Source organism: Eleutherodactylus coqui, chromosome 9 (genome assembly GCF_035609145.1).
Source record: "Eleutherodactylus coqui strain aEleCoq1 chromosome 9, aEleCoq1.hap1, whole genome shotgun sequence".
Taxonomy (NCBI): domain Eukaryota; kingdom Metazoa; phylum Chordata; class Amphibia; order Anura; family Eleutherodactylidae; genus Eleutherodactylus; species Eleutherodactylus coqui.
The window spans coordinates 89,571,309-89,588,702 of NC_089845.1; the positions used below are offsets into that span (position 1 = coordinate 89,571,309).

General features: G+C 44.1%; 1 protein-coding gene across 1 annotated transcript in view; it reads right to left on the reverse strand.

Moving 5' to 3' along the window:
* The window catches only part of GAREM1 (GRB2 associated regulator of MAPK1 subtype 1), a 94,813-nt gene that overhangs the window by 38,174 nt on the left and 39,245 nt on the right, over positions 1-17,394 (reverse strand). The window contains exon 3 of the mRNA XM_066578041.1: positions 2,099-2,229. Coding sequence (XP_066434138.1) covers positions 2,099-2,229 — 131 coding nt within the window. The remainder of the gene's footprint in view (positions 1-2,098; positions 2,230-17,394) is intronic.

Genomic DNA, 17,394 nt, shown 5'->3' on the forward strand with positions numbered 1-17,394 from the left:
TTAGCCGTGGCAGTTGCGAGGTCGGGATAGTTACTGCTATTCTATTCTTCTGCAGGTCACTTGTGGGACTACGGATCAAGTCATCTGTGGATTCACATCACTATTTACTTGCACTTAGTTGCATTACTATGGATGCGTCAAGGGTTAATATAACTAAACAAATCCTAAAGCACATCCCAGAAACTAAGAGAGCTAAGAACAAGCAAACTTTATAGCTCATTACATATTAGAATGTTTGATTGTTTTATTACATCAGTCAATATTTAGAACAATGCAGTATGCGTCCTCTGATGTTGGATAAGGAAGACGAAAATGTATTACACCTGGTAAAATCCTACCTATAGTGTCTGTGCTGCATTTAAGGAGCACCTGTGATGCCCTCGGGTCAGCAGGGTCATTGCATAGTTTCTGCAGCTGTGGCCCTGCTGACTTTCACAGATTTTCTTTTCTCTCTTCTCATCTCTGTTCTGCCAAAATAAGTTCTGTTAGGTTTGGTTCCCAGTGCTTTGAATTTGTCAAGTGGGCGGTCTGTATCACTCATTGTCAATGGATGACATTAGAGTTGATTGATAGTGAGCAATGAAGACCACCCACTTGACAGACTCAAATGCTGGGAAAAGAATCTAATGAGACAAGGGAGAGAGAGGAAAGAAAAGGAGACGCAGTGGGGCAGCAACTGGTCCTGCGATCCAGAGGAGGTGGCAGGTACTCTTGGATTCATAGCTAAACGATAAGATATCATGTGATTGTGGTTTTATTACAATAGTAAGAAAAAAGAAGAATTGGGCATATACGGATGACATTCATGTGTGCTCTGGTTTTCAATCGTCATTGTTAAGCAATGCTAGAAAAAAAATTGAGTTTCCTTTAATTTTGTTCCTTTTTGCTAATGTGAGAAGAGAAAGAAAAAAGGATCACCATATAAGCATGGAAGTAAAAAACTGCTGTCACATGCAATGCATATCGGCGCAGCACGGTCATATATGGGCAATAAAATCGTTTTGTTTTTTTTCACTGTCCAAAATTGGATGCGCTCATCTGAACAAGGCTTTATAGTAGGAAACTCTAGCCCAAGACAACAAGCCTCATCGTACCTTCACATTTAGCCTAATCGCAGTGGCATTCTGCAAAGGAAAACCGGTAATGACCAAATCTGTACCTAAATGCTGCGGATTTGGCCGAGTCTTAAATTGTGGATCTGCTGCGGATATTTAGCCTTGTATTCCAAGGATTGAGATCTGCAGCACAAATAGACATGCTACAGATCTAGAATCTGCAGGGTTTTACTGCAGAAATTTTCCGCACCACAAGATGATTTTTTAAATCCCCTCCACACGGCTTGTAGTGGAAATGCTGCGGAATTTTCGCAACGATTCCTGCAGCGGAAGTTCCACAGCATTTCTGTTACGTGTGAAGACGGCCTCTTTACATTTTAGTGCTACGTCCCTGGTAACTCTGTGTATTATATGCTGTGCTATTTATATGTGCTCCCAGCCTAGAAAGCTCAACCGCAAAAAATAAATGCTCTTTTTCTTTTAAAGACTAAAGTTGGGTGAAGATGATCCGAGTGCTGCCAGATGTATTACTGCATGAAAATGGTTATGGGCGTAAAATTTCCCTGCCCCTGTCAGCAGAATTACTATAGCAGTAGCATGCTAATAATGAACTGAGCATGCTCTAAATTATGGAGAACAGCAGGTCTTTATGTTGCCATGACAGGATCATGATTTCTGGTTCCAATTAATATGCAATATATCTTTACATGTCTTGCTGGTAACATCAAAGCAAATTAATAAGCCTAAGGGTGGTTTCCCACTTGCTCTGGGGATTCCGCTTTCCTGCTCCGTTCAAATGGTTCCGTCTCTGAACAGCGCCGAGTGGCTCCATTGACTATAATAGGGTTTGCCCGCTTTTTGGCTAGAAGAAAACGCGCTTCCAGTATTTGCAGTCCGATCTGCGGCGGAGTTTCCGACGCAGATGTGAAACCGCCTACAGATGTTTCAAACCCTCATGGTAGATACTATACAAAATCCCATTACAAGACAAAGTGTCGTCCCACTTGGTCATTACAGTAGTGATAAATATTTGTCCTTGCTACCTTGACGTTGAATGTTATTTCCTCCATGACGTAGACCCGCTCAGGAAACGCTTTAGCCACCTCCTCCACGCTGTTAAAATACTGCACTGGCTCCTTAATATCCCGGTCTTGTTCCAGCAATTTAAACTGTCCTGAAAACAAGAAATACAAGTGTTGTAAGATATTTATGTTGGACATTTGTCATAGTGGAAACCGGCCACAATTTCCACCGCGCTAAACGACTGCTGAAATGACTGTACAGCATTGTGAAATGGAACATGTTCCATCATAGCATCACAAAGAACATAGATACGGTGTATACATAACAGCGCTGTTATCATAGAATGCGTTTGGTAATCCTAATAGCTGTTTAGAGGAAATAACAGATTAGTGCATTCTGCATCATAGAACCATCTGCTCTGGAGCTGTCCATTTTCTCGGAGTACCGTGCCCCACATATACGTATTTAAAGGGATTCTGCGATCAGATTCATGCTGTTCGGACCACAGGCGGAGACTAGACAGAGGTGCCCATTTGCCCGTTTTTTATTCCGAAACGCTGCAGTGTGACGGCTCTCTTCCTATATACAACCAGTGTGAATAGGTGCGAGTTTCCAGGCAGCAGTAGGGGAAAGGCTGGCGCGGCCCGTCGCGTGACTCAGAGCTCAACACCAAGTCAAACTTCAAAGTGTATTCATTCTGAAACAATTCAGAGTTCCAGAATAAAACAGTCATGGGGGCAACAAGTATCCGTGTCTCGGGTTTCTGTTGGCCGTGGTTCAGGCAGCATCAGAGGACGGAATCCCTTTAATGACTAAATGATGTTTAAAATATTCTATGACAGTCTGCTGCGCCCCCTTATACCCGGCATTGGTTTTTTTCTTTTGTAATAGAAGGGAAAGATAAGTCACAATATATGGCATCGGTTTAGTAGTCTACAGTCGAAACAGCAAAAAACAACCACCTACGATGCAGTTTGAATTTGTGCATGGGACTGCCCAAATTAGGAGGGAGGGACCCAAGCAACAAACCACATCCACCGGCCCATATGAATAGGGGTTGCTTGGAGTGGACAATTTTTACAAGCACAGAACAATCTTTAGGTTGGATCCATACATGCACTTTTAAGAAACAAGCAGAAGTGGATACAGAAAGAGAGAAGTATCAGTCTATCCTATATATACTCATCATTTTGGCTAAAAACGAAAAAAAAAAAACAATGTGCAAAAAAAGGACAAGTGTGAATCTAGCCTAAAAGATATCTGTATACGGGACAGCCAAATAACCTAGAGAAATTCGCCCGGCGTATAGTCATGGTTGTTCGTATTTGAACGACTTGCGATTGAATTTGCATAGAGACCTCCTTTATGAACGATATCTCAACAAACTAATGATGAACATTCATAGCTCTGTGTAAAAGTAAGTTAACGACAGTCATTCGTACGCTTCAACAACCCTTCTGAGCGACTATCTAAACAATAGTTGCTCCATGTAAAGGTGCCTTACGACAGCCTTGTTTACTGCAGGGTTTTGCAGTTGGTCAGGCCAATATCCAGCCATAGTAACCATCTCTAGCCATAGCCTAAAACTACATCCTTAGGAGACATAGGTATGAGGTTACAGCTAGTGCTCCAATCTACTGGAAATTATGGAAAGGTATGCCTTTGAACCTTTTGTAAGGCTGGGGTCACACGGGGCGGAATCCCGCTGGAAATCTCGCGGTTTGCCCGCAGCAACCACCGCGAGATTTCCGCCGGGAGAAGCGTTGCGGAAAAACCCGCGGCGGCTTTGAAGCGGCCCGGCCGCTCGCTCTTCCATTGCGGCCAGCGCTGCCATAGAGGAGAGCACAACCGCAGCGGAATGAAAAAATAAATAGACATGCTGCATATTCTAAAGCCGCGGCTGCGGTCGGATTAACCGCAGCGGATTGGCCGTCCCGTGTGGACGAGATTTCTGAGAAATCTCGTCCACGTGGCTGGCTAACCCCGAGATTAGCAGCCGCAGGCGGATTTGCCACGCAGAAACTCCGCACAGAATTTCCGCGGCAAATCCGCCCTGTGTGAATCCAGCCCAAGTGTGAACTTGACCAAAAACTAATAGGATCTCGATTCACTAGCAAAACAAGAAAAGAAAAAAACCGCAGTTCAACAAACTGAATTCATCCCTAAAATAGAAGCAGCTATTAATACGATCTGATGGTACCGGCTCTTCTGGCAGGAGGAAAAACAAGTCCAGGTAGCTGTGGAAGGAGTTAAGAAAAATTGTCCTTGGGCCCAAAGTAAGATTTCCTCTACATCCGGAATGTGTTGCAATAATTAGCGTAACGCAGTGTGGAGAATTGTTGCTATTTGGAAGTAAAATGAGTTCAAAACAATTCCCGTGGGAGGAGGCATTTTATTTGTAGGCGCAGCGCAGGCCAGTGGCGATGCCAATATTTCACTGCGCTAGCTTCCACCTACATCCTGAGACTGAAAGCAGAGAAATATCCAGTGAAGCAATCAGGAGAACCAAGCGCACTGCCAGATCTCCGCTATGCTATTGGGTTTCACATTTATTGCCCACAACAGGAAATTTCATGTGGGACAAATCCCAGGACAGGCTTCATCTGACCTCTGCTTTGCCAAGCCTATAAAATATTCTATTATGTCATTTTTTCTTCTATTTATGTTACCCAATTACGCAGCGCATGCATATTCCATAGTGCTGTATCGAGAATATACACTAATATACATTAAGCACCTAGGAGTTATTTTGCTTCAAAACCCGGCATGCAGAATAATCAGTGTTGTAGTGTCATTAGATGAACGGTTTTGCCACGTGAAGCCCTAAAAGTGGTTCCCCCCATGGCCTATAAAAAGGCTCTCGGAGGCTCCTTGTATGTAGTGACCTCTTCTTTCGCTTGTGTAGAGCTTGACGCAGAGAAGAGATTTCTCCCCGCTACCAGAGTTTGTGAGAGGACGCATTATTGGAGTGCAAGAAGCTGCATGGTCATATTGATAAATGGACTGCCACCTGGGCCGTTTTGACCAGACTGTTAGGTGGCATCAGGACCAGTGGATACATGCAGGCACCCGTACAAGGTGACCGGGCTCAGGATGCCCTTGACAGAGGATCAGTTGATGAGCAGATCCAACTGCTTTGTTGGCACCATCATTACAGGCCCCTGTGTCTGTCGGAACCATTTCTAGTCACTTGACTGAAGGACATTTGGTCTCATGATGCCCATTACGTGTACTGCCTTCGACACTCACAATCGCCCCTATTTGCAGAGGTATCATGAACGAAACTAATTTGCTACAGAGTGGAACCGCGTTGTCTTCAGCGACGAATCCAGATTTAGTTTGGGCGCTGACGACTGGCATCGTGTCTGGAGAGCTAGGGTTGAGCGCCTCAATATTAACCCCTTAGTGACAGCCCCATTGCTTTTTTACGTCCTAACGAGTGGGCTTTAATCCTCAGAGACCTAAAAACATGCTTTCCCTGAGGATTAAAACCACGTGGGCTATGGACGTGACAACTCCATGCTGTCAGCTCGTGGAGGTAGTCGACAATCTGGAGCTGTTATGGGGAGCTGCAGGAAGCCCCTTACCCCAGTCATGCGATCGGCGCTATCCAACGGATAGCGCCGATCACATTAAAGTAAATAAAAAGTGAAAAAAAGTTAAAGTTTCAGCTCCCCTTATGGATCGCATCCTTGAGGGGCACTGAAACTACTCACCCCTGTCCTCTGCGATGTCCCACGACGATCTGGTCTGAAAATGATCTGTGGATGTCTGCTGCGCATGCGTGCAAAAAGGAGAAATGGCGACACATGTGCAGAGGACCAGATCGTCACAAGATATTTGAAATCTCCTGACTCCAGGCTACTTTCAGTAGCCGGGAAGCAAGAGATGTCACCGGGGACTGCGGTGACCGGTCCTGTGGTTGCCGCTATCCAATGGATAACGGCAATCATGGAAATGTTAAAAAAGTAAAATAAAGTTAAAGTTTCGACTCCTCTCATGGAGTGGGGAGGTAAAAATACTTACCCCCGTCCACCGCGATATTCCGCAGCAATATGGTCCTTCTGGCATCTTCTGCGCATGCGCGCCTGTGCTCGTAGGGCTTGCACCCCGGGAGATTTAGAATCCCTCTGCTCCCGGCCAGCATGTGTAGTCGGAAGCAGAGAGATATCACCGGGAATAGTGGTATGCATTTCTCGGTCACATGATCATAACAGTGATCATGTAAAGTAAAAAAAAAAAAACGTGTAAAAGAAAAAAAAAGTTTAAGTTTCATCTCCCCTCACAGATCATATCCATGAGGGAGGATGAAATTATGTACCCAAGCCCTCCCCCCATGTAAAAGTTAAAAGAATAGTTTAAATTTCACCTACCGTCACGGATCGGATTCATGAGGGGAGGTGAAATTACTTACCTAAGGCCTCTGGCAATGTCCCCCGCGGGAATCTTTATCCACCGACCTTTCCCCAACTTTGGAGCATGCGCCCGTTGGCATAACGCAGAAGCCAAGGAGGGCCCAGGTAATTTAAAATCTCCTTGCTCCTGGCTACTATAGGTTGCCGAGAGTTCGGAGCAGTGACCGTTCATGTGATTGCCGTTATTCAATGGATAACGGCGATCACATAAAAGTTAAATACAGTTGAACTTCAATGCTCCTTTCGGTTTGGTCCCTGTTGTGCATACGGACAGAAGATTAGTGCCACAATGGGTATGTTTATGAACACAAGACAAACAGGGGTGTCCATTTTGGGGTGAAAGTCTTCATTCATCTGTGTGCTGTACAAAAAAAAAGGTTTTAAAAATGACATAATTGCCAAAAAAATTAAATTGTAATTTTTTCCTTCTGCTTTGCCTAGATTCATTTAAAAACTGTAGGGTCAAAATACACAGTACACTCTAGATCAGGGGTGTCAAACTCATTTTCACTGAGGGCCACATCAGGCTTATGGTGACCTTCAAAGGGCCGATTGAATATACATCATGTGAGTTCAATCACATGATGTACACTTTCACACAGCATGACCTATTTTGTTGCGTCAGCACTTCGATAGGCCATTGAAGTGAATGGGCAGGCAAATACGCTGTGAATGCGCAGAAAACCTGTGTATTCACTGCATATTTGCGCAGCATTTCAGTGGGCCCATCTGCGTTCTCTCGCATGCCCAAATATGCAGGCATAAGCGATTTTCGATTGCGCAAATACGCAGCGTGCTTGTGCGCACAAAATACGATTACACCCGTGTGGACGAGCCCTAATAGTGACCCCCACAGTGGCCCTGTTAGTAACATTAATCCCCCCTCAGCAGCCACCATAACCCCCCCCCCCCTCAGCAGCCACCATAAACCCCCCAGTCCGCAGCCACCATTAACCCCCCAGTCCGCAGCCACCATTAACCCCCCAGTCCGCAGCCACCATTAACCCCTCCCCACTCAAATAATAATCCCCCAACCCATATACTTATCTCCTCCTTGCTGTCAGCGCCGCTTGTATATTAACTTTCTCTTCCCCACTTCTGCCCTAATCACCAATCAGGTTGCTGGAATTGTGAATCAGCCAACCCAAACAACCAATCACGTTGCTGGAATTGGTGATTAGGGCAGAAGTGAGGAAGAAAAAGTTAATATGCGCGCTGCTCCCGCTGAGCCCAGATGCACACTGACCTCAGTGTGTGCGCCTGGCACGTTTCCTCCCCGAGTCCTCTCCTGCGGAACCGAGGAGCAGGGGACCCAGGGGAGGAGGATCCCGGCTACACACTGACATCAGTGTAAGCCAGGATCATTGCTGCCAGCGTGATTACCAGTGGGGAGTTGCGGCACCCCAGCTGGTAATCAGTACAGTGGTGAGCGGCCGCCGTCACGCTGCGGGCCACATAAAATGAAGCAGCGGGCCGGATTCGGCCCGCGGGCCTTGTATTTGACACATGTGCTCTAGATGAATTTCTTAAGGGGTCTAGTTTTCAAAATAAGGTCATTTGTGGGGGTTCTCCATAGTTTTGGCCACTCAAGGGCTCTACACATGGGCAATGGGGCCTAAAACGCCTTCAAACAAAATTTCTGTACTGAAAGCCACCGGCTGCTCCTTTCAGTTTGGGCCCCATTGTGCTTACGGACATAATATTGGGGCCACAACTGGTAGGTTTCTGAGCACGGGACAAATGGAGGTATCCATTTTGGAGCGCATGTCTTCATTCATATAGAAGTTGTACAAAAAAAATGATTTTTTTAAATTGCACGATTTTCAAAATAATGAAAATCGTAAATTTTTCCTTCTGCTTTGCTTAGATTTATTCAAAAACTGTGGGGTCAAAATACACACTACACCGCTAGAGGAATTTGTTAAGTGGTCTAGTTTTCAAAATGTGGTAATTTGTGGGGGTTACCTTTTTTTAGCAGCTTAAGGGCTCTACAAGTGTGCTATAGGGCCTAAAACACCTTCAAGCAAAATAGCTGTTCTGAAAGCCATCGGCTGCTCCTTTCGTTTTGGGCCCCATTGTGCATACGGACATAATATTTGGGGCATAATGGGTATATTCCTGAACGCAGGACAAACAGGGGTATCCATTTTGGGGTATAAATTCTCATTTTCATGTGCACTATAGAAAAAAAACTGCCTTTAAAATGACATATTTGCAACAATATAAAGTTTTACTTTTTCTCCTCTAAATTGCATTAACTCCTGAAAAAAAACCTGTGGGGTCAAAATACTCATGACACACCTCAGTGAATACATTTAGTGGTGTAGTTTTTAAAATGGGGTCATTCTGACACCTATGAGCCTCTGCAATCTTGGCTTGGTGCAGGAAAACAAAGTGTTCCTCAAAATGTTGATAAGTAATGTTAACTTTGTACGTCTCCTAAATGGTTAAAAAAAAAACAAAAAAAACAGCCAAGTTTTTCAAATGTGTGTCTAGAATAAAGTAAACACATGGAAATATATATCTTATCAAATATTTGTACAGTATATTTGCACATATTTGAGATATTACAGTTCAAAATGTGAAAAAAAAAACATTTTTTCCAAAATTTTCTCAATTCCCAAATCACTGGGATACGCTAAACCTTTACGGAGTTATTCTATGTTAAAGTGACACATGTCAGATGTCCAAAATTTGGCTTGGTCACTAAGGCACAAACAGGCTTCATCACTAAGGGGTTAACTTTGCTGTGGTGCGGCACACGGCCCCCACTGCTGGTGTGATGGTGTGGGGTGCCATCACATATGACAGTCGGTCACCCCCAGTAGTGGTACGAGGGACAATGACAGCTCAGTGATGTGTTCAGGAGATCCTGCAGCCACATGTGTTCCTCTCATGGCAGCTTCCGAAAGGCAGCAGGGTAATGCTCGGCTGCACAAACTAGGGTGTCCTGGCACCCATCCTCACATCCTAAGCGCCATGATGCCAGGAGTTCAGGAACGTGACACTGCAGCACTCACCTGAGTTCCTGTGACGTCAGCGAACACAATCACCACCGGAACCACAGCGGGGCTGCAGCTCTTGATTCTGGCAGGCACATAGGGGTATGTTTAAGTTTGTATTTTAAAGGGGTTAAATTAGTATACAAGGTCAATGATGGTGACAGAAATTTTGATTTAGAATATATATATATATTTTATACGCCCACATACATACACAAATATATACACATAGATTACATTGGAAAGGTTTTTTTCATTCACTTTTGATGATCTTTTATGATGGTCATTACTTCACCAAAAGCAGTTTGTGCACCAGAGCTGTCCTCCTTTCTATTACAGGAAACAAAATGTTCCAACCATACCCTCATTTTGGGATCTGCACGTCCCTATGGTGCTGTACAATCAGTGCAGTAGAACTGGGCGGGTTCACCAAATACCTTCTATTTAGAGAACTAGCTGACTCAGAAACTTACAAAACTGGAAATTAATTTTTATTGTAGCTTAACTAGACGATTTGGGAATCAACTTTTAAGAAATACGGACACATAAAAATATGAGTAAAGGCCCCTTTACAAGCCCCGATATCGGGCAAGAATGTTCCTGTGTAAATGGGGAGATGTGCAGCCAACCGGTGATAGCGCCACAGGGACAAATGATCATATGAACAATAGTTCCTTTCCTAAAGGTCCATTTAGACGTCATCCCCAGCTCATTCGCTCTCGTGCGGCCTGCAGATAAATCGCTGTCTTGTTCAGAGGAGATTCGTTCAGGTCTTTCCCGTCTATTGTATAAGTGAATGAGAGGGACTGAATGAGCGCTGGTTAAACTGAATGATAAGTTAATGAGCCAGTGATCGTTTTTACGCCTGCATTAAATGAATGAACAAACGAGAAGCGAATAGTTAGTGTTAGTCGTTCATTTGTTGGCTTGTGTTCCGACCCAACGACATAGGTTTACTTTCATTCATTTGCGGGCTCACAGCTAAAGACCTGCGAATGATTGCGGAAGCGAATTACAAATGGTAATGCATGCGTGCGGTTTTCCACGCTAATTTAAATTTAAGGACAGCATATCCTCCATGCAAAAGAACAAATGAAAGCAGGGAGTGACATCCGAAAGTTGCCTAACCCCCTGGAAACACCTTATCACTTAGCGAGCGCCCAGGCAACATGCTCTTGTGCCATCGGGGTGAGAGTTGTTCTGAGAGCCATCAGAATGGGATACTGCTCTCTAGGCTTGGCTGGTTTTATACTACTTGTTTTGAAAGTAGTATAAACCACTTAAAAAACAAAAAACACTTTATTCTTGTGGAGCAAGAGCGCAGAACAATAAGCGGAGGTTGCAGACAGCAGTCTGAATGGGTGTGCTGCTCTGACTCTGTAATGTAATCGCGTAGGCTTGGCGGATCCAGAGATCAATGGAGCTCATACGCTGCGCGGAATCAACGGTAAAATAAAAGCATGCTACGATTTTTGTTCCGTTCGCAGAATCTGCAATTCTGACCCACAAGTGTGAGCGCACCAGTGAAATTCATGCATTTCAAAGCCTGCCTATTGCCACGCATCATACATGCGGGCATCAATCACAGAATCCGCAATTCAAATCTGTTCGCGTGAAACCAGCCTAAAAGAGTGTGCAAATCAGATTGCGTAAAGGCCTAGTAGATGAGTTCAACAAACAATGGCACTCACCGCTAAGCTGGGTTCACACAGGGCGGATTTGCCGCGGAAATTCCGTGCAGAATTTCCGCGCGGCAAATCTGCCTGCGGCCGCTAATCTCGGGATTTGCCAGCCATGTGGACCAGATTTCTCCGAAATCTCGTCCACACGGGACGGCCAATCAGCTGCGGTTAATCCGGCCGAAACCGCGGCTGCGGCGACCGCAGCCACGGCTTTAGAATATGCAGCATGTCTATTTATTTTTTCATTCCGCTGCGGCTGCGCTCTCCTCTATGGGAGCGCCGGCCGCAGCGGAAGAGCGAGCGGCCGGGCCGTTTCAAAGCCGCCGCGGGTTTTTCCGCAGCGCTTCTCCTGGCGGAAATCTCGCAGGTTTTGCTGCGGCCAAACCGCGAGATTTCCGGCGGGATTCCGCCCTGTGTGACTTCAGCCCTAGTGTGCCATTTATCACCTCTTCAAACACTGGACTGCAGCCGACAGTCTGTTATGTCAACTACTGATAATAATGTATTTGCAGTAGAACCAGGAAGCTCTCCTGCCGCAACTTGCTGCTACAGACTTTCTATTTTCCCCAAAACACCAGAGGAAAGGTTCAGCTACATCTGCTTCTGCTGTACAACATAAGGTAACTGAGAATAAGGTTTGCAGAAAACTTGAGGGTCCTTGGTTCAACCGGTTAGTATATATGGGCAACCTGTAGCAATCCGGCCAGTGGTAAATTCTCAAAACAAACTATCCAAATTCTGGAGCCTTCTAAAAACAAGTAATTAAGGAGGTGCCGGGGTGTAAAATGGTCTTGCCCCCAAGAATAACTCATTTACTAGCAATGGATCTTGTTGTCACTAATGGCGTTTCTTCATTAATCCGTAATAGGCTATAATTCTACCAATTCTTCAGTGAAGAACACAGCCAAGACAGAAATGAACTCTAGAACAACAAAAGAAGCTGCTCCAGAAATGAATGACGGGTACGACACCAAGTCCACCCAAAAGTGATGAGGTTGAGATCTTATAAAAAAAAGGAAGGTGGTAGACGGCTTATTCTAAGGATTACTATTTGAAGCACATTCCACCCACATCGAAGTCATGTGTAAAATGTGTACTTTACATCAGTAGCCAGGAAATTCTGAGACCTCGTTTATAGTCGATGCCAGGACCTCCAGTGCCACCACAAGGCGGAAAAAATAAGCAGAGCTCTCCTGGCAGGCAGCAGTATATAATGAAGGTCTATGACCTCTTCAGCCATGACCCGACTTTGTGTTGCCCATTCATTACTCTACCGTGACCCCTAACGTGGATGTATAAGCCATGTGTAGCTATATAAAAGGACTCCAGGAGCCAGTCTGTGGACTTACGGGGCCCCCGTTATTAGGATTTGTAACGATTAAAAACCAAATGTACAAGAACTAGAGTGACAAAGAAAGTTTTCATTAGTTGGAATGAGCTGCCAGCATCCCACTACGGAGGTGTATCCTAATAATCGGCTTCTCTGTTCCGTTTTCTCTCCTTGCGTGGGAGATTTCTCAGGAGATGACATATTCTTGGCTCAGAGAACTGGCTGGCCAGAATTTCAAATCCTTAAGTAATATGGCAAATTACTGCTAGCCAGACGTTTCCTACACTGGAGGACTGACCTGGCCGGTGATCTTGGCCCGGTTGTGACTGTCAGCGCTCTCAAGTTAACACTGAAGAATTATACTGAGCACTGCACATTACAAAACAATCAGCCATCTGTGCGAATGATCAGAACCAACACGTAGCGCTGCATCCAACAGCAATGCTCTTGTTCTGAAGCCCTTAATACCAAACATCACCGCTTACTAGAACGGACATTCTCAGCCACTAAAGCTTTTCAACTTCTGAACTAGTTTTTTCAGCATTCTCAGCTGATTAAGATGCTGAGCTACAGGCGCAAGAAAGAGTCATTGGGGCTGTGAAGGATGGGAAGGGTTACAGCTCAAGTACAGTTTACTTTAGTTTTTTTTGGGGTTCAAATAAACTCGATTGGATTAATAAATATACACCGAACAGCCATTTTATTGGAGACCCCTCCAAACACCTTTCGAAACTTTCCTGTATGGAAATTACACCCGTGACCCTGGAGTGCAGGATAAAATCAAGTAAGCCAGTTTTCAGTCAAAATGTGATTGTTCCCAGCAAGAGAAACCAAGTAATCTTGTAGATATGATACCTTTTAATGGCTAACAAAAATACATGATGTTATAGCGAGTTTTTGAACCTCTCAGGGTCCTTCCTCAGGCACAATGAAATAGATCCGAAGAGGCGTGCATATATATGTTTCTATGCAAATCCACTTTAGAAGGGAAATATTGAGTGATCTGAGTGATTTTGAATGAAGCATAGTCATCGGTGCTAGACTAACTAGGGCCAATTTGGCAAAACTGCCAACCTTGTGGGGCTTTCTTGTGCAACGATGTCGAGTGTATATTGAGAATGGTGTGAGCGAGGAAAAATATCCAGAAGAATGGGATCTACAAGATATAAGCCTATCAACTTGGTAATGACAGAGGAGGATGTCAAGAATCGATCTGATGAATAGGCAGCTCACAGTCAAGCAAGCTTCAGTCGAATACAACACTGGTGCTCCAACCAACATGTCTGAATGCATAACTGATCGTTCCTTAGCATGGATGGGCTATAATAGCAGACATCAGTTTGAGTGCCATTATGGTCTACGAGAAACAGAAAAACAGGTCTCCAGTGGCCAAAAGAGCGCAAAAATTGGTTCATTAAGCAGTGTCTGGTGAGACTCATCACCTGGTGTAATTTCTGTTGCACCATGTTGATGGAAGGGTCAGAATGTGGCACAAGTAGCATGAATTGATGAACCCTTCCTGTCAGGTGTCAACAGTTTAGGCTGATGGAGTTGGGGTAAAAGGTGTGGGGAATGTTTTCTTAGTACACCCTGGGTTCTCTGATACCTGTGGAAGGACGCTGTGGTTCTGAAGGCCACGAAGGTTCAACATGCTACAAGAGAGGTCTCCCTAATAAAGTGGCCATTCAGTGTAATGTACAATCTGACCATATGGTGTGGTCTCTTTAGGATCCCCAGAAAGTTTTAGAATTATTGACTTTTGTATCTTTGATGTGAATAGTAATAACATATGAAGAGCGTGTACAAGCAGGGCTGCCAGTGAAAACCTTGTACATTATAATATTAGACATACATTCTTTCACATACAGGATATTCCATCCTGACAACTGATCTGTTTGTGGACGCCTACACTTCTACGCCCACTCACCTATGAGACCTGCCAATAGGTTATATACAGAAGGAACACAACAATCTCTTTAAGAGATCTTTTACAGCTTATGTTATTTAATACCAGGTGTTCAGCTATAAAGTTCAGTGGGAGGGTATGGGGCTTTCATGCCAAAGACAGAACGGCTGGCACGGTTTTCCAGAACAGAAGGAATGGCATCATCAGCAATGCAAAAGGGAGCATTTAATACCCAAAGCTGTAAACATTTATTGTAACCAAAAAGGGAGAACCTGAAGACAAGCCGAATTATTTCCACTTGTTCAGGCACTGATATTAGATAGATATCACATAGATGTGACCAAAAATAAAATATTATGTTTCTAACACTGCAACAACAGAAAAGTAGAGAATGAAAAAAAAAAAAGAAGATCCATAATTGACATTGATTTAATTAGGAGTATACGCATGCTGCAAAACATTGATTTACTAATTCCGATTCTAGGTCATTCAGAGTAAGCTTTCTATTCAGAGCGTCTTAGTTGAACTGTACATGTCCTAGTGCGTGGGATTAAATACCATATTTCATTCATGTGTGTAGGATTACGCTACAATGCATTCTTCCACCAGATTCTTCGGTTTGCCAAAAAAGGAGATGAACACACTGGGTTTTAGGAATTAGTTGTTCTCTTAGCCATAAACCTAAAGACTTCAGGCACATGCTTTATTATACAGCTTTCTTTAGTGAGAAACTCTGCTGGAAAATTTGAATTATTAATAATTACAAAGTCTCGTTATTGAATGAACTCTGCTGGCGGCACAACAGGTAGCGGTGACATTACTGGGATCAACGGGCAGTTTAAGGAAAGTACAGCTCTTCTTTTAATTACTGTACATGTCTAAAACCGTGCACTATGGTAGTTGTGTGGGGAGAGGATGGTCATTATGCGTCTGAACCAACACAAAAAGGAAAAGGGAAAAAAAGCCCTAACCATTAACATTTTGTTTTAAAAAAACTAAATTCTTTTAATAAATTAGTAATACGAAGATAAGGAACTTTACAGCATATTTTATTATAGGAAAAGGTCTCTCCTCTTATCAGACTGCTCGCTGCCAACCCCTCCACTGATCTCTCTACACAGTAGGATGCACACTGATCGTTCTACAACCGCAGCCCATAGAAGTCTATGGGAAGGAGGGGTGCTACTGGAGGGGAGGAGAGACACACACCCAATACTGCATCTCATAAGTGATTTATCTCACCCTACTGCTGGATTCTCAGCTGCACTGCTCAGTACTGCCGCTTTGACTGTGTGCTATAGAGACGGTGAGCAGGATCTCCTCTGTTCTAGGTGTACAAGTGTATGGGAGACATCGTAGCAGCTAAGGGTAAACTGAGAATTAGAGATGGAGCCAGTGAAGGACTAAACAACTAAAATGCAGGATGCAAGTAAGGCCTCCCTCACACAGACAATTTTTTCAGCTTTCAGCGCAGAGCTAAACGCTGTCTGAGGCTCCCATTGTTTTCAATGGAGCCTCTTAAACAGCCGCTCGATTGCCTCAGCTTTTGACAGCCGCTGCGACTAAAAATGAACAACGCAGCAAGGCACCACAATTTAAATTGTGGTGCGTTGCCGCATTCATGTGTGAGGGAGGCCTTATTTCCCCATCAGCTTGGAATACTTTGAATGGGCAGCACCAAGAGCGCAGCGCTGGCACCACAACCCATCACCCAGCAGCTGATAGGGAGCGCCTTGTCAGGTGATGTGGAAGTGGCATCATCTCACCAGCGGAGCAGCGCTCACTAGCGGCTGCTCACACCAGGTATTCCGAGGGAAGAGTTGTAGTTGCTGAAATCAGCTACAGCCGATTCCTCCCCAGAATCCACCAATGATGTGGATTTTGCTGCGGGTTCTGATGCGAAAATGCTGCAGAGTTTGTCGCAAAATTTTCAGCTGCAGAAAATCCACATTTCCGCTGTGTGTGAATAGACCCTTATGGTGGTTTTAGAAGGACAGATTTACTGCCTGTTAAGAAACGTAGATAGACAATACAGGACAGATCATTGCTAATATGGTGGACAAACTGATTAATAGGACTGCTCACCCCCATACAGTTTGCACAGTGACATGTGCTGCTGACAAGTCAGCATTTGTTGCACACACAAACTATGCAATTAGTTGAACAACAAACTCCGACACTTCTATATGGACTGATGATTGGCTGATTATCAGCCTGGGGCTTTTAAGGGAATCTGTCAGTTTGAGCATGCCGTCTAATCTGCAGACATCATATTATAGAGCAGGAGGAGCTGAGCGGATTGATATATAGATTTATGGGGGAAGATTCAGTAGAACTGGTTTTATTCATTTAAATCCCTGTTTTCTCTGAACCGACTGGTCCAGTGGGCAGTCCCACAGCGATTGACAGCCTTCTCTCTATGACTGTCCATATAGAAATATAACAGGACCCCCCCACTGGAGCTCTAAGCTCAGAAAGAGCAGGGATTTAAATCAAGAAAATACAAGTTATACTGAATAGTTTCCTACAAAACTGTATCGCCTCCTCTACAACATGATGCCTGCAGAACGGCCTATATTTCCAATATGACATGTTCCCTTTAAATCTGCTTTTTTTAAATTCAGCAATGCATATTTCCTAGTATTACAGTATAGCTAGATTGGAAAATCTGGGTGAGAATATGGGCTGTCACAACGAGTGTAACCCAGCGAATAACATAGAACTATTAAACAAAAAATGAAGAAATTCTAACAACGCCACATTAGAGAAATACTCAAGGGTTTACTTTTACTTTTGTAGAACTTTAGGTGGAAAAGTTCCGTAAATTAGGAAAAAGGAAAAAAAAAAATGCAAATAATTCATTAGGAAGTAATAAAAAGCTACACAATCATACTAGAGCATTCATTCCCATGGTGCATAATAAGCCAGAACAATAGCCCCAGCACGAACCACCATACACCCCAACTGGAACGTATGAAGCG